The 20,981-nt window shown below is 50.9% G+C and overlaps 2 protein-coding genes across 10 annotated transcripts in view; both read left to right on the top strand.

The window, feature by feature from the left end:
- chd8 (chromodomain helicase DNA binding protein 8) overlaps positions 1–13,115 on the top strand; it is a 25,029-nt gene extending 11,914 nt beyond the window's left edge. For 3 of the 4 annotated variants that reach the window (XM_060058982.1, XM_060058981.1, XM_060058980.1), the window contains 20 exons: positions 7–202; positions 568–738; positions 982–1,272; positions 1,626–1,846; positions 2,403–2,605; positions 3,215–3,371; positions 3,880–3,969; positions 5,091–5,194; positions 5,416–5,539; positions 5,899–5,974; positions 6,367–6,638; positions 7,308–7,540; positions 7,885–8,571; positions 8,680–8,783; positions 8,910–9,137; positions 9,513–9,629; positions 9,980–10,096; positions 10,291–10,395; positions 10,806–10,910; positions 11,409–13,115. In XM_060058982.1, the coding sequence (XP_059914965.1) occupies positions 7–202; positions 568–738; positions 982–1,272; positions 1,626–1,846; positions 2,403–2,605; positions 3,215–3,371; positions 3,880–3,969; positions 5,091–5,194; positions 5,416–5,539; positions 5,899–5,974; positions 6,367–6,638; positions 7,308–7,540; positions 7,885–8,571; positions 8,680–8,783; positions 8,910–9,137; positions 9,513–9,629; positions 9,980–10,096; positions 10,291–10,395; positions 10,806–10,910; positions 11,409–11,834 (4,027 nt within the window). In that variant the 3' untranslated portion in view covers positions 11,835–13,115. The remainder of the gene's footprint in view (positions 1–6; positions 203–567; positions 739–981; positions 1,273–1,625; positions 1,847–2,402; positions 2,606–3,214; positions 3,372–3,879; positions 3,970–5,090; positions 5,195–5,415; positions 5,540–5,898; positions 5,975–6,366; positions 6,639–7,307; positions 7,541–7,884; positions 8,572–8,679; positions 8,784–8,909; positions 9,138–9,512; positions 9,630–9,979; positions 10,097–10,290; positions 10,396–10,805; positions 10,911–11,408) is intronic. The other variant, XM_060058983.1, reaches the window with a different exon arrangement.
- On the top strand, positions 13,072–20,981 carry tox4a (TOX high mobility group box family member 4 a). Of its 6 annotated transcripts, none has more exons than XM_060058989.1 (9): positions 13,072–13,200; positions 14,435–14,500; positions 14,625–14,924; positions 15,038–15,298; positions 16,147–16,491; positions 16,803–16,883; positions 16,989–17,738; positions 18,954–19,087; positions 19,895–20,981. In XM_060058989.1, exons 1-9 carry the CDS (start codon positions 13,195–13,197, stop codon positions 19,950–19,952), a joined length of 2,001 nt encoding a protein of 666 aa, XP_059914972.1. In that variant the 5' UTR covers positions 13,072–13,194; the 3' UTR covers positions 19,953–20,981. The 6 variants fall into 6 exon arrangements, with proteins under 6 accessions (XP_059914972.1, XP_059914971.1, XP_059914968.1 ...); XM_060058988.1 differs by having other exon boundaries at positions 14,622–14,924; XM_060058985.1 differs by lacking the exon at positions 13,072–13,200 and adding an exon at positions 13,207–14,349.

Here is a 20,981-nt window from a genome sequence, read left to right as displayed (position 1 = left end):
TACCAGATACCTGTACGAGCGGATCGACGGCCGGGTGCGGGGCAACCTCCGGCAGGCGGCCATCGACCGCTTCAGTAAGCCCGACTCGGACCGCTTCGTCTTCCTGCTGTGTACGCGGGCCGGGGGCCTGGGCATCAACCTCACCGCCGCCGACACCTGCGTCATCTTCGACTCGGACTGGAACCCGCAGAACGACCTGCAGGTAGGGGCTTCCGCCACACCTCGTCCTACGATGAGCTTTCAAGAGGACAACCTCGATGAGATGTATCTACTACCTCGATAAAGACGAGGCGAGGCACACTCAAAGGGCTTCACGTAGAAACATAGTCGTACAATAAAATGAAATAATAAAATTGGATAGATACGTAAAAGAAAATAAAGGCAAAGAAAAATAATTGAAGTGCAATGTATTTAAGATTTTGCAGAATGCTTAAGCAAGCATGAAAGTCTGTTTAAATAAAAACGGACTCTAAAATGTCCCGTTCCTTCACAAGCTGCTGCTGCTGCTGAGTTTGAACGCCACTGTGTCTCAACGTCTCTCTCCCTCCATCTGTCTCCTTCTTCTAGGCCCAAGCGCGATGCCATCGTATCGGCCAGTCCAAGGCGGTCAAGGTGTACCGCCTGATCACCAGGAACTCGTACGAGCGGGAGATGCTGGACAAGGCCAGCCTGAAGCTGGGTCTGGACCGCGCCGTGCTGCAGAGCATGAGCGGCAGCAAGGAGGCCGGCCCCAACGGGGTAGGGGGTCTAACCACCGTTACCTAGGCAACCATGCTCCCCCACGTGCATGTGTATATATATATCATGACTATATATTAGTCATGAGTTATCCTAGGCGCATAGATAAGACTTTGGTTAGCCTGGCATAGTTCTGAAGTTATTGGATAGCCTAGCGTAGTTCAGAACAATCATCGGTGAGCCTAGCATAGTGCAGAAACAGCAGAACCATTTAAAAGCTAACTTGTTTTGAACACTCGTCAGATTCCGCAGTTCTCCAAGAAGGAGATCGAGGACCTGCTGAGGAAGGGCGCGTACGCCGCCATCATGGACGAGAACGACGAGGGCAGCCGCTTCTGCGAGGAGGACATCGACCAGATCCTCCAGCGCCGTGCCACCACCATCACCATCGAGAGCGAGGGCAAGGGCTCCACCTTCTCCAAGGCCAGCTTCGTGGCCTCGGAGAACCGCAACGACATCGCCCTGGACGACCCGGAGTTCTGGCAGAAGTGGGCGAAGAAGGCCGACATCGACTTTGACTCCATGAACCGAAAGGTAACCATTGGAACTGGGTGTTGATGTCCACAGACCCCCCCAGGTTAGGGGAAGGGTTGTTTAGTGGCTCTGGTGTTGATTTCAAATGTCTGCATTCTACCTGTGGGCATGCTGCTCCTTAATGAGCTGTGTCTGAATCCAGTCAGTGGTCGGCATCAACCAGATGGATAGAGTGAAAATATAGAACGGTCAACATCAAAATGGAAAGGATATTCTAAGGATCATTGCATTTTAATTTCAATGCTTTTAGGAAAACCTGCCGTTCTGTTTTTGTCTGATCTAAATGCTGCTTCTCCTTGGTTCCTTTGCCTCGGTACTCTCCCCCTCCCCCTCTCCCTCTCCCTCCCCTCCAGAACACCCTCGTCATCGACACTCCCAGGGTCCGTAAGCAGACCCGCCAGTACTCCACCCTGCGGGGCGAGGGCGGAGAGCTGTCTGAGCCGGACAGCGACGACGAGTACCCGCCCGCCAACTCCCGGCAGTCCCGCTCGTCCCGGCGCTCGGAGCGCCACACCGGGAACGGCTACGGCCGCACAGACTGCTTCCGGGTGGAGAAGCACCTGCTCGTCTACGGGTGGGTGAACCACGCCCACACACAGGCATTTCATACGATTCTTTGATTTCAGGGTTAAAATAAGAGTTTTTAAATCTAGTCTAGCCGTTCTATGTAGTCCCAATTATGAAGTCCTTCTTTGGCCACTTTATAGTATACTCTGCACCAAAAGGAAATATTCATATTTCTTCTTTTGCTGTTGATGTGCAGCACTTCCGTTTGTTCCGTTTTATTATTCAACATCTGACCTTATGGTGTTCTTTAAGCAGGAAATGGGAAGACACGTAATCCTAGATACTTCTGTCCGAAGAATGCTACCAGTGTCGGATTCTGTTACTGATGCAGTCTAATGCCGACTGAAAATGACTGTATAAATCATCTAAATCAATATATACGTTTAGAAATCCAGCCCAACTATTCCCTCCCTCCTCTTTCATTCACAACTATTCCTCGCTTATCTTCCCTCCATCCCTCATCCTTCTTAATCAGTTATTTTGTATTTGCTGAGTCTGATCCGAGCCAAAGACATGTTTCTTCACATGGACCATAAAGTTGATCTTCCCTCCGCTGCCTCCAGGTGGGGGCGCTGGCGGGACATCCTGTCCCACGCACGGTGCAAGCGGCGTCTGGGCGAGCGGGACGTGGAGACCATCTGCCGCGTCATCCTGGTGTTCTGCCTGCTGCATTACCGCGGCGACGAGAACATCAAGAGCTTCATCTGGGAGCTCATCACGCCGGCCGAGAACGGACGAGAGCCCCAGACCCTGCTCAACCACTCTGGTAAGAGGACATGTGTGCACGCACACACTGCTCAACCACTCTGGTAGAAGGACATACACGCACACACACACTGCTCAACCACTCTGGTAGAAGGACATACACGCACACACACACTGCTCAACCACTCTGGTAGAAGGACACACACGAACATACACACTGCTCAACCACTCTGGTAGAAGGACATACACGCACACACACACTGCTCAACCACTCTGGTAGAAGGACATACACGCACACACACACTGCTCAACCACTCTGGTAGAAGGACACACACGAACATACACACACTGCTCAACCACTCTGGTAGGGACACACACGCACGAACGCACGCAAACTCACACACACCGCTCCACCACTCTGGTAGTGTGGCATAAATAGACGCGCTGGCCAAACACTGGTAGAGAAACATGACAAGCTAACCCAAATATGTTGATTAGACTAAACCAGTAGTAGACCCATGTTCTCTAATTGATCCTGAACAGAGCCATCAAGCAGTTTCAGGTTTGGTGTTTTTATCTCTCTGGTTCTGTATGGAAATGTATGCGTAACACGTGAAGGTGTCCCCTTCTCCACTGATCCAGTCGGTTAACGTGGTGGTGTCTCCCCCAGGTCTGTCCATCCCGGTCCCTCGCGGCCGGAAGGGGAAGAGGGTGAAGGCCCAGAGCACCTTCGACGTGCAGAAGGTGGAGTGGATCCGCAAGTACAACCCTGACACCCTGCTGCTGGACGACAGCTACCGCAAGCACCTCAAGCACCAGTGTAACAAGTCAGTACCCGCCCACCTCCACAGCACGCACGCACACGCATCATGATGCACTCATGAGCTCATCATATCAACATGCTCATAGCACAGTAGCACATCACACACTCATTCAGAACACGCATGCTCATCACACACTCATCACACACACGCTCAACTCACACAGACAAGACGCACGGATAACAAAAACACTCATGCACCGTTTTTTTGTGCCATCGGGTTTTTCAAAATAAAATAAACATATCCTCTCAAAGATGTTTTGAGGTTGGTTCTTAAATGACCTTCTGAAGGCTGAGAGACGAGTAGAAGTTCATGAAACGGAGAAGCTCCTCTTTCCTCCTGAATGGGAGCCATTGATCGCAAAGTGCTCCGGGTGGTCATGTCGACCAGAGGAGAGAGTAGTACCCCAAGTACTGCTTTACTTAACCTTCCCCTTGTCCTCCTCTTGTCCTCTCCTACCTCCTCCTCCTGTCCTCTCCTCTCTCCTCCTCCTGTGCTCTCCTACCTCCTCCAGGGTGCTGCTCCGTGTGAGGATGCTGTACTACCTGAAACAGGAAGTCATCGGGGGGCAGGCGGACGCTGTCCTTAAAGGAGGAGACTACAGGTAACCCCACACATCAGCCTTCACCTCCTTATCAAACGTTCAGTAGGAACTCTTCGTTCTGCACAGTGACATTCGGAGGACGAGGCGAGGATCTTCAGTGTTCAAAGTTTGATCAAATGTAAAATATTACTTATTGGGCCAAAAAGTGGAGACCCGTGTATTGATTCTCGTCTATGGTGGAGAAGGAATTGGGGGAAGAAACGTTGGCTTTGACTCTCTGAAGTCCAGATTGAACTGCAACTTCAGATTGATGTTGAAGGACCAGAGACGTCGGAGAACCCGATGCAGTCGTTTATTCATAATATCATCTCAAACAACTCTGTCGGGTTCTCCGACGTCTCTGGTTCCTCCACTTCCACATCAATCTGAAGTAAACTGAACTTCGACATGGAGGAGAAAGGGATTGTTGCCCGCGATTGTGGACTGCGATTGTCTTTTTGCTATGCAAAAAAAGCAAATCATTCGCTGTGGACGGTTTTAGTTTACTCCTCTGCTCCTGAATAACATCTCCAGCACCGGACAAAGTCTCACTCGCAATCGCAAAACCCGTGACCGACCCACGCTGTTCAGGCGTCCGACCTGACCAGCAGCTGTGTCCGACACAGTATCTATTTCCCCCTCCATTTCATTGAAATTGTGCGGTATATTCGTCGGGTACCCGAACCTGTGCAGAACTCTGGCCGAGATATCCCCCACTACGAGTCTTTCCTTGTTGTGGAAGTTCCAGAGATGTCCGAGAACCCGACGCAGTTTTTAATTCAGAATATCAACCGGAGGCGCACGCAGCTTTTGGCTGTGATATTATATCTATAATATATATATTGTCGCTGATTGGCTGTTATGTTACGATCCTCAGGGAGTGAACGCTGATTGGCATTGTGGGAATTGTCATCTTCAATCCGCAAGCGCCAAAAGGTCACTGTCTGCCTTTTCTCGGTCAAGAAGGCAGAAAAAATTTAAATGATGTTACTATTGTACCAAATATATGACCCACTTTCCACACAGATTCACGGCTCCACCGGTGAAGTATCCCTTTAATCAAACGGCGTATCCTGAATCAGTGCTAGTGTCATAATGTGAAACATGATGTGTGTGCCGTCCTGTCTCGTGTGCGTCTCCAGGGACATGGACATCTGGATGCCAGACATGGAGCAGCAGGAGGTGCCGGCCGGCTGGTGGGACACGGCGGCGGACCGCTCCCTGCTGGTGGGGGTCTTCAAACACGGTGAGCAGGGGGGTGGGTGGTCCTGGGTTTTGGGTAACGTGGTGAGAACCTCAGGCTGGCTGGGGGTCAACAGGAGGTGACGACACATGGCTCCATCAGTGACTACCGTTTTAAATGAATGAAAATGGTTTGTCGCAACCCGATGGGATTTTAATTGGAACCAATTGCGGTCTTTGTCGTTTCATTTCAACCAATCGCGTGGCGTCCCTTCCCGTCCCCAGGATATGAGATGTACACCACTATGCGGGCCGACCCCTGCTTCTGCTTCCTGGAGCGGGCCGGTCGCCCTGACGACAAGGCCATCGACGCGGAGCAGCACACCGGGGACGCCGAGATGGGGGAGGAGTGAGTGATGTCATTCTAGACCACGCCGGTCAACCGCCCTCCTGGCCCCATGTGTTCCTCTGAAGTGATGTAGGCGCTGTCCAACATCCTAGGGACCAGTAGCTTTGAGCCTTATTTTAAACGATTAGTAATTATTTAGAAATTGTTGTATGGGACGTATCGAAACCTGCTTGTCCCAGCACAAACCTGATTCCCAGCTGACTGTTTATTTGGTTTTGCGGTGGAGACTGTGGCTGTAACGGTTTGTGGTTGTCGGGGCTGTGTAAGCCCGTTACTCGCCCACTCTTGGCGTCTGAGCGTACTAGGTCAAAGCGGATAAGGAGGTCAGAAGCGATGAAGTTTGCGTTTGTTCTCCGCAGTGTTGACGATGACAAGTATTCAGAGGATCCAGAGTTCAAGCCCGCGGCGAGACACACTAAGGACATGTATGAGGAGGTGAGGCCATCGTCACTGTGGATCACTAGCCATCAAGTTATTTCGTCTTGCACGATGGACAAGAAACTACAAAGTCATTCAGTCTCGCACAATTGGCAAAAAAAATACAAAAGAGTATAAAAGTAGACTTTAATATAAAAAAGCGACATTACAATGTTAACCTCGCATAATATAATATATTTAGCCATAAAGTTAGTTGTTATATAAGTAGCAGATTTAATGCATCTGCAATTTTTTTTATTTTTTACTAGAAAACTATACTTGAATAAACAATGCAAGATACACATAGCTTATGCTAACACACTAGTATACCAACACCATTCATGACTAACTTATTTATACAGAAACCTTTTGGGTAAACATGGGCTGATAAAAGTACCCCCCTCCCCCAGCACGACTCTCTCAACATGGACGACGAAGTCTCCGTGGACGACAAGGCCCCGCCCCCCGTGCCGCAGAGCTCGTCCAATCAGAGCGGCGCGTGCGAGTGGCCCACCAGCTCCACCCTGACGGCGCGGCTGCGGCGCCTCATCACGGCCTACCAGCGCAGCTACCGCCAGGAGCAGCTCAAGATGGAGGCGGAGGCCAAGGGGGACCGCCGCCGCCGCCGCTGCGAGCAGGCCAGCAAGCTGAAGGAGATCGCCCGGCAGGAGAGGCAGCAGAGGTAACGTGCCCCCCCCCCCCCCCCCCCCTCCACAAACTCCTCTCCTGGGTTCAAAAGGGTTCAACCAATGCACAGCTAAAGACGGGTGTCCTGAGCGAATGCGTTCTTGACACGCGTTCTTGACACGCGTTCTTGACACGCGTTCTTGACACGCGTTCTTGACACGCGTTCTTGACACGCGTCATTAGATATGCAGGAGGAATGATGGAAAAATAAAAAATGTCAACTGTAGTAAGGCGTCCTCAACTGTTTAGCCCTGCATCAATTACTCTCAAATGGGCGTCACAGGCCCACGTTAAACAACGCCATCCTAAGCTGTTAAAAGGGCAACCAAAACCATACACTTCCTTTTGGGAGAAGGGAATAACCAAGAGAATCAAAAGGGGGAAGGGGTGTTTGGAGGAACAACTTTCCTGACTTGTGTTGAGTCATGAAAGACTTCCTTCCGAGTTTGTTTTCTCCCCTTTTGAGAACGTTTGGACAACATTTTTGTCCAAAGTGTCTAACAGTTATTCGATTTGAGATGGATGTCATTCATAAAGGTTAGGTGTTGTCCTCCAAAAGGCCTACCATCAGACCACAGGCATCAGCCTAATCCAGACAAACAGCCCCTGTTAATCCAGACATCCCCCTCTAAAACCTCAATCTCCATCCTCATGGCCTCTCCAGGTGGACGCGTCGGGAGGAGTGTGACTTCTACCGCGTGGTGTCCACCTTCGGCGTGGAGAAGATCCAGAAGGAGCCGGGCCTGCCCGAGGACCAGGACCCCCACTACGAATGGACCCGCTTCCGGAGCTTCGCCCGCCTGGACAAGAAGACGGACGAGAGCCTGGGCCGCTACTTCCGGGCCTTCGTGGCCATGTGCCGCCGGGTCTGCCACCTGAGGCCCGCACGCAGCGAGGGTGAGGAACCGTCTGTCGGTGGGGCTGGTTTCCACGGTTGGTTGCCATGGAGTCCCTTTAGAGATGCTGGAGGTGTCGAGAACTTCACGGGACGGTCAATTGTATGTTGGTTCATTCCCGGATTGGGCTAAAAATAAATGTGATTTGTGCATTAGGCCTTTTTCAAGGGTGATTATCCCATGATATGGAGTTCTCAAGAATATATGTTTATTCCTATTGAATGTCATCATTCGCAAAAATGATGACATCCCCCCCCCCCCACCCCGCAGCATTATGATGAGTAAAGCCCATCCGATTGGTCACCTTAGAGACTCAAACGTGTTTCTCCTCTGTTTGCCCCCTAGAGCCGTCGGAGCTGTCCCAGTCGCTGGCGCCCATCACAGAGGAGCGAGCCTCCCGCACGCTGTACCGCATCAGCCTGCTGCGGCGGCTGCGGGAGCGCGTGCTGCCCCACCCCTCCCTGGAGGAGAGGCTGCTCCTGGCGCCGGCCGGCTCGGAGCTGCCCGCCTGGTGGATGAGCCCGGAACACGACCGGCAGCTCATGCTGGGCGCCTCGCTGCACGGCGTCAGCCGCACCGAGCTCTCCATCTACGCCGATACCCAGTTCAGCTTCAGCCAGGTGCACCAGGACTTCCTGATGACCCAGCAGAACCTGCCCCAGCCCCCCGCCACGCCCACCGCCGCGCCCCGGCCGGCCTCGCCCCTCTCCACGCCCAAGTTGGAGGAAGGGGAGGAGCTTGGCGTGAAGGAAGAGGAGGTGGAGGTGGAGGCGGCGGCGGCGGCCGGCGTGGGGCCGATGGGGGCCCAGCTACAGAGCACTCCGCTCAGTCACCATGACGCCAAGAGCCGGGGCCGGAGCTGGGGCTTCAAGGGAGAGAGGAGCAGAGGGAGGAAAGCAGAGAGGAGAGCGGCGGAGGGAGGAGAGGAAGGCGGGCGCGGCTCGGACTCGGATTCAGACTCGGAGTCCGGCTCGTCTTCGTCGGAGCGCTCGGCGAGCAGCGACGACAGCGGGGAGAGCGACGGCGGAACAGGTAAAGCCTCGCGGACGCAGAGAAACGGCAGAATGTAGTCGCTTACGTCGTTGGATTCAAATCGCATTTACACCCAACGGAAATATTAACGTTTCGCCCCTCTCCCAGCCCGTCTGAAGATGGAGGACGGCGACGAGAACAGCCTACTGTCCCTGAGTCAGTCCCAGGGAGAAGCCCCCCCTCCAGACCCCCTCCGAGTGGACTGGCCCAAGGTACCGCTGAGACCAGATCAGAACTCATCACAGTGGTTATGAACTCAGATGTACCCAGATGAGACCCAACGCTTCTCTGACCCTCCCCCACGTGTTGTTGTGGTGCTCTCCCCCCCCCCCCCCCAGGACCGCGTGCTGATCAACCGTCTGGACAGCCTGTGTACGCTGGTGCTGAGCGGCCAGTGGCCAGCAGGGCGGCGCTACATGTCGGAGGCCCAGCTCCCGCCGGGCTCGGAGGAGATGGCCGGCGACGAGCTCAACTTTGCGCGGCTGATGCGCAAGGCCAACAGCACCCCCGGCACCCCCGGGGGGGCGGAGGGGGAGGACGGGGAGTTCACCGTCAAGCTGTTGAAGGTGAGGGAGGCGGAGGGGGAAGGGGAGGCGGTGCTCACAGAGCTGGTCTGGGTGTTGACGCTGATCTGGAGGTCTTGGCTCAGGATATAGTATGGGGGCTGTTGGTTGGAGTGTGCAAAATTGGCTTGTTTTTGGAAATTGTGTATCCTATAGTGTATAAAATCAGCCACTTTTCCCCTACAAATCTGAATGGTGCTTGACCAGATTGTTATGTTGGAGAGGTTAGGAACATTTCCTAATATGGTCGGCTTGGTCGCCCTATACATCTTGCATTTTAACGAACATACCTGATTGGCATCATTGAAAGGCAACGTACCACCGTGATGAATAGTTCCTTTTGGGTTAAAGTATACCTTATGTCTCTTCTACTACCAGGAGGAGGGTTTGAAACTGACCTTCTCCAAGCAGGCTCTGATGCCCAACGGCTCGGTCGCAGAGAGCAGCGGCGGCGGCGGCGGCGGCAGTAGCCGCAAGAGACACAAGGAACCAGAGGTACATTTCAACTTGCTGTGCTGCACACGTGACCCTCTATTGACCAATGAGGTTTTGGCTTAAATGTGTTTTACCCAAATAAGGAATGCTGGTTCCATCGCCTCTGCAGACCAAAAGGAAATTCCAAAGAGGGATGAAAAAATGGCTTCAAACTATATTGTGTGAAACTGAAATCTTATGAGGAAAATCTGTCCGATCGATCAACAAAACAATACGTTTAGTCATGTAACCGCAATCCGGAAGCCTGCGGAAACACAACTAGTGGTCTGTCTGTAGTGCAGTTCCATACGAACGTGTAGAGACTGAGCTTCACAAGGAAGGCCCCGCTAAATAGTCTTAACTCGTTGTAGTTGTCAGACCCGGATGGACTGAACCAAGACCCAATGGAACGCACCCCTCGGCGCAGAGACCCGCCCACCTGGCTCAAGGAGAACCCTGATTATGAAGTGGAGGGAGACATGTTGGAGGTACTGTGACAACATCTCCACTTGTCTCCTTCTGCTCCATCATAATACATGATCTGCCTCTCTGATGATTTGATCCTTGATCTCCGGTATCTCTTTAGGGTTAGGCCGATTTTCTTATTAATGTCGTAATGTGTAAAAAAAAAAACTTATATAAATGTAACCACTCAACCTTTGTCATTCGTTTGTGTCTTCAGCTTCTAGTAAACAGGAGCAAGAGGAAGAGGAGGAGGAGGAGGGCGGACAAGGCTCTGACCGGCAGTGAGAAGGTCAAGATCATTCACATGAGGACGGGCAAGAAGGTGAGAGCAGATTCACCATCACAGCGTTGTTGGTTTCTTATTAAAACTCTGATACTTTCTACTGTAGCGATAAACATTTTCCAACTTGTCAGATCCACAATTTTCAGTGTTTTGTTGGCCCTTGAAACTTAAGTCGTGGGTTGCCCTTATTTGAATTTCTAACAATGCAGCTAAAACAAAATGCAGTAATCGGCCAATGATTTAGTGATCAGACCTGCACAGCTATTTAAAATAATTATAATTTTAGTTATATTCACGTTTCAAGTAAAAACATAAATATTTGTTGTAATGTATCTCAAGCAATCCAATATGACAGAATTAGAATTCAGTGGAAAGTGCCCCCTTTGGTGTATCAGTTGGATGGCAGTATGCGGTGGTGCTGATGTGAGTGTGTTGCTCTGTATCTCCAGGTGGGGGCGTCCTTCTGCCCCATGCTGCAGGACCTGAGGGAGTACCTGGAGGAGAACCTGGAACACGCTGTGGCACCCGACTGGTCCGACACCGTCCGCAACTCTGTACGTACACCATCCCTCTTTAGTAAAGTGTAGTAAGAATGTAACCATGGTTGTAGCTATAATCTAGCTCTTGAGTAAGCTCCACCACTTCCACCGCTTAGGGCTGGGGAATTAATCAAATATTAATCGTGATTTAGATTTTTGGGTCAAACGATCTCCATTAAATATATGAGTTGAAGAAATTGCATAGCTGGATACATATTCTCACATTATTTGCGACTCTAACATTTTGTATTATTTTAAGGGGAAAATTGTACCTGGTGATACTACCTGGGAATAATTTAAATATCTTCCTTCCATATTTTGATGCCTAACCCTACCTGAATCATATTGCCTCTGATTTCTACCCAAACAGAAATAGTCTATCGACCTCCCCCTCTAAAGTAGCACAAGGCAGCTCACCTGTACGCCTCTCCTTGACAGACCTCCTCTCTGACCTCCATTTGGAGGGTGTGGGCGTGCACACCCCCTCACTGACCCCCGTCTCTCCTCTCTCAGGGCTTCCTTCCAGAGAGCCTGAGCGACCGCCTGCTGACCCAAGACTCGGACATCCCCAAGAGGGGCCGGCGGCGGCACCACCACCACCGCCACCACCGGCCGGCCGAACCCACCGTCACCGTGGTGACCAACCCGCTGCTCGGTGGAGTCGAGGAAGAGGAGGAGGAAGAGGAGGAAGAAGAAGAGGTTGAGGAGGAAGAGGAAGAAGAAGAGGAAGAGGAAGAGGAGGAGGAGACGCTGGTTTCGGACGGGGCCTACATGATGGACGAGGAGGACCTGGACAGCTCCCATCACTTCCTCACCAGCGCGGACTTTGACGTGAAGATGCAGGTGGGGACCTACGACAGCTCGGACCAAGAGGCCCTGCTTGACGACGTTGTCATGGTGCCCAAAGACTCTGACTCCTCCTCTAGCTCGGAGGATTGACCAATCAACACTCGCCCCACCCTTCCCCGCCCATGGACTCGGTCGCCCTTTTTCAACAAAAAAAAATCATGTTACTATAGTCATTTCTTTTTATTTTATCATTAACTTCTGAAATTATGAATGAATGTGTGATTTGTTTCATGTAGGTTGTTGTTTCTTGTTTCGTCAGGAAAGTAGCAGCTTTGCATCCATAAGTTTTCTCTCTTCCTCTCCATCATTCAAAACTGTTCAGTCACGCCCACCTCGGACAAACCACACTGAGCGAGCACTACCCTCAATACAAGCTCTCTCTCGCTCTGTCTCTTTCGTCCTCTCTCTCTCCCCCGGCCCACTCACCGATTGCATTCCCAGTCCCGACCCGTCAGGGACCACTCGCTGTGTAGAGAACCACGTCTCCTACCCCAGAACCTCAGCGCCGTCCCCCCGGCACGACAGCGCATCGATGGGGTGGAGGGACACCCGCGTACTGAGCAGAGTCTACAGGCCCACTGAAGACCACCCCCAACCCGGACCGACGAGGACCCCGCCCCTCTTTGACAAGTCTCTTCCTCCCGGATCTGATCGTTTGGCGGCATCAGACTGTTGTGTCTTGAGTCCTGGAACTGCAAAGGGCTCCATCGTGTTGATGTACATTTGTTTTTTATTTCACTATCGGGGAGGGAAATGATGGAACTGTGTGTGGGAGGGGGGGGGTGTATTAGTTACTGATGCAGTGCAAGGAGGAGAATGTGGGCTGTATTGTACAACATAGAGCTGGTCTGTTGTGTGTGTGTGAAGACGACCTGCTACAAGTAATTATTCTTGTTTTATGATTTGACTTATCTATGTTATGAATAACAGCAATCTACAGTGAAAACTGTGTCACCTAGTGTGTATTTTTGTTAGATTTGTTTATGAATGAGAAGGAGCAATAAGGGAGAATTTGTTAACTTCTGTTTCCTGATGAAGCTCAGCTCTAGCAACTTACTACCAGTGTGGTCATGCTGTGGTCTATACAAAACACAACAGGTCTACTTGGCATATCCCACACTCATTCAGTTGTCTGTGAACTACTATATATTACAGTAGTTATTGTTGGGAGGCCAGGTGCAGGTGCAGATACAGGTATTGTTATTTATTGGCTCTCTGTAGTATTACAACAGAAAGGGAAATGCGGTTTGCAAAAAATGTGAAGAGTTTTGCAGAAACGAGTGGATCAAATTGAACATCAATATTTGCCCTCGGCGTGACGAGTGACGCTATTTCCCGAAATAAAGGAAACCGGAAGCAGTGTTTTTTAAACTCGATATTTCCTTAGCTGATTAATGTATCCATAGTTCCTCCAATAAGTAGATGGATGTAGCTCCCAAGCTCTCTGACGATGGAGGTAAGACGGTAGACATTTCAATGGGTTATTCTAAGCCGAGAGGTGACATACAAAGATAACTCGTTGAGAAGGGAGTGTGTACAGGGTTTCTCAAGAGGTTGAGTTTAGAGGAACCTGCCATCTCTTGTTGACATACAACTTTAAAACTATGCAGAGTTGCCAAAAGGGGTTATTCAAAGATTCCCTACGATTGTGCGACGCAATAAATATAACATCTGAATGGCCTCTGACGTAGTTTGAGTTGATTAAAATGTCTATTTTACAGAACGAGGGCACAAATATCGCACCCTTTATAACAATTGCAGTTAGACCTGAATACCAATTGACATATCGATAACTATTAACTTTAAAACTAAGTAACCTCTTCTTTTTCTACGAAGCTATTCCAAATCACGAATCTCTAACAATATTGGTCCTATTGTTAAAAAGGATGCGCATTTACAATATTCGATTTACCAAAACCGGACGTTATCTCTGAAAATACGTATCTTCAACAACAATAGCCAAGAATGGAGATTTGATCGTGTTTTTAGGTGTGTGTTTTTTTTGACAAAAGTCAAGACAATAGATCGAGGTCAGATGATCAGAGCTATATCGTCAATAGATTATTTCTGCCTTAGCGCTAGCCTGTTGCAGTATAGTCCATCGATTGTTTCTGTCTGTGGGGTTAGCTCGTTGTGTTGCATGCGGAGCCGACGTAGCCCACTAGGCGACATATATGGCTGCTGCTACTTGGTGTAAACTTGGTATTCCAAGTGAGCTACACAACTGTATAACGATCAAATTACAGCATTGTTAACGGTGAACACCTGGTTTAGGCTGGCGCATAATCCAACACGTTGTAGTGAATCTTCTTGGGACCAAAACCGGCAGGTTTTTCTGGCTAGCCCTTTAAGCTAGTTAGCTGCTAGATTTTTCTGGTGGCTGGCTAGCTCCATGTATTATAGGTCATTGTCGTCCTCAGTGGATCAGATAACTCTGGTGGTATTTTAATGTGTGTAGTAGCCTGTCGAAGACTTGTCCACGTTGATCTTTAAAGTATTAAGGATGGATCTGAATTTTTACTCTGATCTGTCGGGTAGCTGTGGGCAGAATGTCGACACGGAGTTCTTAGACACTCAGGCATATGGGGAATACTCAGAGAATAAGGTAATATTAGCAGTCAACGTAACAAATCATGTTTAATATAAAGCGGTTGTACGGGTGTGTTAAACCATCTGTCTTCCGTACTTAGTTTCCAGGCAGCAGTGACAATTACCTGACCATCACCGGATCAGGGCACCCTTTTCTGTCTGCAGAGGTGAGTGAAACCCTGGTGCACCTGTACATTTGTACATCGTTTTATCAATGATAAATGTCTTATTTAACGTTTACTGCTCACCGTGTCATTCATCATTCATGTCTCCTTTCTACCCATCCAGCAGACATTTCATACCCCAAGCCTAGGCGATGAGGTATTCGAGATCCCTCCGATTTCCTTGGACCCGGATTCAGCCCTCAACGTCGGCGATGTAGTGTCCCACTTTGGGGAGCTTTCAGATGGCTCGGACGGTGTGGTTGGACAGGTTGGCTCCAGAAGCCTTGTTAGCAACCTGGTGGTCGGAGCCAACGATCCGTCGTTCGCCTCCACCTTCGTCAACAGCGGCTCCCAGGGCATCGAACATCTGAACCTGGGGGTGATGAGCCAGAGCGGAGCTGGAGCTCTGCTTAGCTCTTCGGCTCTGGTGAGAAATGTAAAACGCCACTCAAATTGATTTCAAACTATGTTTGTGTTGCTCATACTGTATGACTTGGATGTCCATCCCAGAAAGTAACGGTCTATTTTGGACTAATCTAGACCACTCTTCTACAGGAACTGGGGAATTCGAACGGATCCCACTTCAGCAGCTCCTCGCCCATGACCATCGACGTGCAGCTCGGGGACATCGGCCACGGCCTCCTGGGCAGCAGCCAGCTGTCCACCATCAACCAGTCTGAGCTGGGGCTGGGCCTCAGTGCGGGCAACATCCTGCTGCAGACCAACTCTCCTGATCAGCCGCTGTCAGCCACCGCGTCCCCCGCCGGCTCCCTGCAGGACGACGACATGGACGACTTCCGGGTACGTCCCCCCCAACAAGCCCTGTGTATCATGACTGACCTGTCAGTCTGTCTGTCTTTAATGGATGAAGAGCAAGCAATGAGGCTCTAATGTAGTGAAAACAAGCTGGCTGTCGCCTTGCATGACAACCATGCATGACGACGGCAAGCTTGTCGGTAGCAGATGGGCTAGTGCCTTGCTCAGGAACATTAGCTAGGAGGAAGCGGGGATAGAACCACCCACCTGACGGTAGGCTGGTAACCTGCTGTACCTCCTGAGCCACTGCCATTTTGGGAAGGAATGCAGGGTGGGCCGGTCAAAGCCCAGAATAGGCGTCGGGTGGTACAGCACCATTCATTTTTTGCAGCCAGATGTGAGGGCACAATTCTGTTATGGCTAGGGTGTTTGGCTCCCAGCTGAAAGGATCTGGGTTTCGAACATTACCTCAATGACATGCATCTCAATTCACTGTTTGCTATACCAAATTATGAAATGGTAAATCCGCTAACTGTTTGGTGCTTTACACACATATTATTACACACATATCATTTGCTGACGTGTACATGATATCGATAGATCTTTTACACAGCAGCCATTTTGACATGTAGTGGGATGGTCCTGGGGCACATAAATGGAACAGGTACTTCTAAATTGTTAGTGATTACACCAGTGTTTACCTCCAAGAACATGTCAAAATGGCTGCTGCGGAAAGGGCCTTCTGCATGCCTGAACCAAACCCTTGCCATGACTCCCTCCGGGCCAGGCTACTGCATGTGTGGACGCTGCGAGCGGTCTGGCGGTGGCCTCCCTGGTGATTATTTTGTGTTTGTTTTCCCTTCCTCCTGCCAACACCACTCTGGGCTCTGAAGAGTGTCCTGGTCGACTCCCCCATGTCCCTCTCCTCTGCCTCCTCCTCTGGTCCCTCCCATATGCCCCCCCGCCCCACCCTGCTGGCCTCGGCCCCCATCCGGAGAGGGGGGGGCAAGCCGGCCACACTGGCCTCGGTGACGGCCCTGGCGGCGGCTGCTGCGGCCGGCAAGAGGGGCCGGAAGAAGAAGGACCCCAACGAGCCCCAGAAGCCTGTGTCGGCGTACGCGCTCTTCTTCAGGGACACGCAGGCCGCCATCAAGGGCCAGAACCCCAATGCCTCGTTCGGAGAGGTGTCCAAGATCGTGGCCTCCATGTGGGACAGCCTGGCCGAGGAGCAGAAGCAGGTGAGCCCCCCCACCCCTTTAGAAAGAGAGGAACCCCAAGGGGACTGGCTCGCTGGCTGTTTGGTGGATGGATGGATGGATTGGTCTTTGCTGCTTGTCGACTGAGTGATATTTAACAATAACGAGCCAATACAGATCCTAGCTCAATGGCTAACTAAGATCCAGCTAAATATATGTGATTATAAATGTATGCCATTGTTGCTGCCACATTTCTGCACAGCTAGAGGCGCAGACTCGCGTTGGGTATTGTTAAACTCTTGTTGTGATGAATAATCCATAAATAATGGTTCTTTCTCCTTTTTACCCGCCAGGTGTATAAAAGAAAAACAGAAATGGCTAAGAAGGAGTATCTCCATGCAATGGCAGCATACAGAGCCAACCAGATGTCCCAGGTACCCACCCCCTCCGCCCCTTCTCTTGGTCCCTCTCGTTAACCTGCTTGTCTTCTGAACCCCGTGGCCCGCTCTTCAGATTCAAACATTCCTGTTTTTACCCAGCCCTCCAGCGAGGTGATGGAGACCAGCCCCTCCCCCCCGCCCCCTGCTCCCCCCCCCGCTCCCCCCGTGGTCGCCATGGTGCCGGCCGCCCGCCTGGCCCCCAGCGGGCCCCTGGAGGAGAACACCATCACCAACATCTGCGCCTCCAACATCATCCTGGACGTGCCCGAGGTCACCACGCGCTCCCGCACCGGCGCCAACAAGCCCACGCTGCCGCCGCTGGGCAGCGTCACCATGACGACCTCCTCCTTAGTGCCCCCCGGCGTCACCAAGATCATCATCTCGCGGCAGATGCTGCCGGCGGGCGGGCAGGTGGTGACGGTGCTGCCCAGCGGCGTGCGCACGCTGCAGCCCGTGGCCACGTACAGCGCCGCCGCCCGCCTGCCGCCGCCGCTGCAGCAGATGCAGCAGATGCAGCACGGCCCGCCGCGCCTCCAGCAGATGGCGCCGGCACCGCCGCCGCTGCAGATGGCGTCCAAGCCCCGCGAGGCCGGTGTGGCCTCGGCCATGTCGGCTGCCGGCGCCGCCGTGCCCCCGCCCCCGCTGCAGATCAAGATCGTCCCCGCCTCCGTCCAGGGCGGGAAGGGCGGGCCCGTCATCGTCACCACGGCGGCGGCGGCGGTCCTGTCGGCCAGCGCCCTGTCCACCGCCGTGTCCGGGCCCAGCCTGGCGCTGCAGGTGGTCAACTCGGCCCACCTGGACGGCCACGCGGACGAGGAGGTGGTGGCCGAGGTGTTCTCGTCGGAGGAGGTGAGCCAACACGTCAGCCCACCGTTCTACGGTCTAGGTGCTTGTGTTATGATTGTGGGGGGGGGGGTTTTGTTAAGGCAGTAATGCAACTTGACTTGCATCGGGTCAACATTCATACCTATCGACGTGAATGGATAATGTCTGTTGGTTGATGATGATAAAACATAATTGTTACATTTACTTCAGTGGGTAAATTAAGTCATTTGAGACGGTTGTTCATAACTCGTAGTAGCCGTGCCCCCCCGACCTTGGCAACTGGTTCATTAATGTATCAACCTCCGGAGAATTGAATGCTTCACACCCAGAGTATGCAAACCCCACGTCCACACCAGTGTTAGTAAGTAAGTAAGTAAGTAAGTAAGTAAAATGTATTTATAAGGCACATTTAAAAACAGTTTTCACTGGCCAAAGTGCCGTACACGGTGCAAAGAGGCATATAAAGGAACACATACCACATACATAGACATAGATAAAAACATATAAAATAAACGAGATATCACAAAAGGGGAGGAAAGGCCAGGGAGAAAAGGTGTGTTTTAAGCCTCGATTTAAAAATGGTGATGGAAGGAGCATTTCTGGCTGCAGGCGGCAGCTCGTTCCAAAGGCGGGGGGCAGCCACAGCAAAAGCCCTGTAACCCCTCTGTTTTAGCCTAGTGCGTGGAACGTGTAGGAGACCCAAGCTACCTGATCTAAGGGACCTGGGTGCTGAGTGGCGGTGGATGAGCTCTGTGATGTAGGGCGGGGCCAGGCCATTTAGGGCTTTAAAAACCATAAGTAGGGTTTTAAAATGAATTCTGTGCTGGATGGGCAACCAGTGGAGGGATGCTAGGAGGGGGGTTATATGATCCCGCTTTCTGGATCCAGTCAGCAGCCTTGCTGCGGAGCTCTGGACCAACTGAAGGCGAGAGAGGAGTGATTGAGGGAGTCCTAGGTAAAGGGAGTTGCAGTAATCCAGCCGTGATGTGATGAAGGCGTGTATTACTATTTCCAGATTGCATGCATGCGTGATACGGCAACTATAAATGGCTTGGGAGGTGCGTGGATTTTCCCACAAACTTCCCCTACCCTACGTCACGGCGACTATAAAGCCTGCTACCCTGGTATCACGGCCCATATGAACTAACTCGACTCAAGCGATAGTTTATTGAGTACTGTCTGATGACGGCGCGCGCTGCATTGCAACGTTGAATCCTCATGTTGGTTTGGGGTCCCCAGACGGACATGGAGGTGGGGGATGCCCTGGAGGGCCACAGCATGTGCGTCCGGGCGGGCTGCACCAACCCTGCGGTGGACAGCACCGACTGGGACCGGGAGTACTGCAGCAATGAGTGCGTCGCCGACCACTGCAGGTGGGTTGCCCTACAGCCAAGTCTCCATCAAAGAAACCCAATTGATGGAAGAGGACGGTTGTTGTATTGGGCTCTTGAAACACGCTTCCATTTTTAGAATGGTACTTCACGTGGGGGGCAAGGCAAATGTTGTCCTGTGTCTCGTGATTCAAGAGTTTATCAAATGCGCTGTAAATCACGCTAGATATGAGCCATTACGTTCTTAAAGGAGACGTATTATACCACCAGGTGTGAGTGTGATTAGCCCCATATGACGTCACTAATGGGCGTGTCCACCTAGATCTGTGCTGGATAGATCAGTCTACCAGCCTACCCAGTCGACTGAAGTAAACTTGCTCATTTATCCAGCACAGATCTAGGTGGACACGCCCACTAGTGATGTCGTATGGGGCAGATTTTCGAAACTGCTTGTAAGGCTAATCACACTCACACCTGGCGGTATATGTCTCCTTTAAAACAAGCCACATGTGATCTATGTTGGTATGAAGCCATTAAAAAAAACGGCTAAAACACAAAATATAATGATAATGGGTACATTTTTATATCAAACATAATTCTGGCGTTTGGGTTCTTCCACCTGATTGGAGGCTGGTACCGCCTACAGATTTTGAGACGGATAAAGCACTGCTCTGTTTGACGAATTATGATGGTTCACAATCGTACACAAATTTATGTTGCTTTAGATGCAGCCGGTGGTTGGACAAAGTGATGCATGATGGAGTGAACTGCTAAATGCATGTTACAGACACATGCGTGTCTAGTATGTACGCATTCATAATAACATACTTTGGTTTACTTCTCTCTCAGGGATATCTTCATGGCTTGGTGCTCCATCCGCAGTCACCACATGGGCACGGTGAAATAAAGACGGTGACAGTTGAAACGGGACTAAGACTAAGACACCCCCCTCCCTCCCCCAGACTGAGGACCTTCAGTGAGAACATCCTATTTCTGCACACCAGACACTAACATCAACACCTTCCCCTCCAGTCTTCTGCTGAGCTTGAAAACAAACACACCGAAAACAGGATTTTCTTTTATGACTAGTCGTGACTTTATTTTTATCGTCCATATGTTGCTGATGTGAGAAAATAAAAGCGAATCATGGTTGCGCCCTGTTGACTCTAGGGAGAAATTACAGTCAGATACCTTATTTGTACTTAGTCAGCTGTGTGTGTGGGTGTGTGTGTGTGTGTGTGTGTGTGTGTGTGCGTGGGGCTCTATGGTGAGCATGATGTATATGTATTTTAAATGCAGGAAAAACGTTTTTCAGTCAGTTTTCACCCAGTGGGCCGGAAGACCAGCATTTAAACAATCCTATTTTATCATTACTGGATTCTCAAAATAATGGAATTTAGCAACGGGGCACTACAAAGGATTTATTTTATACAACCTTAATAACCGAGAAGCTTAAATGTATTTGTTTTCTGTTACAAACGTATGAGAATCCGAAAAGCTACTTTTTTGTAAATGTGAAAAAAGTCGTATGGTCGTCTCTTGCCAAAAGGAGACGGTAGTTCAGTGTTAAAGCCGCCGTCCCCAAGCGCCCAGTCTGCTTTAGTGAGGGAACCATTTGTAGCAGAAGATGGATCCTGTATAATGTCTCTCCACTCGTTATACAAAACCACCTCCTGGGGGAATTGGAGTGTTGTCCGACGGCTCTCGGTTTGAGTCCCTGACTGAAACCTTCTGCAGTGTTTCAATGTAGTAGAACGGAACTTGAGAAATGTAGTTTTGCGCCCCAAGAAAACCGTTTGTATGATAGAGAAGTTTAATCTTTTGTATGATGGCTGGCGGCCCCCTGATGGTTCCATGTCGAGTGCCAGAGGGTGGATCTGTACAAATGTTTGTTTTTGACTTTCGTTTTTTCGAAATAAATGAGCAAGAAGAAAAA

This window comes from Gadus macrocephalus, chromosome 8, assembly GCF_031168955.1.
Source record: "Gadus macrocephalus chromosome 8, ASM3116895v1".
NCBI lineage: Eukaryota > Metazoa > Chordata > Actinopteri > Gadiformes > Gadidae > Gadus > Gadus macrocephalus.
This window is presented reverse-complemented; position numbering and strand designations above follow the sequence as displayed.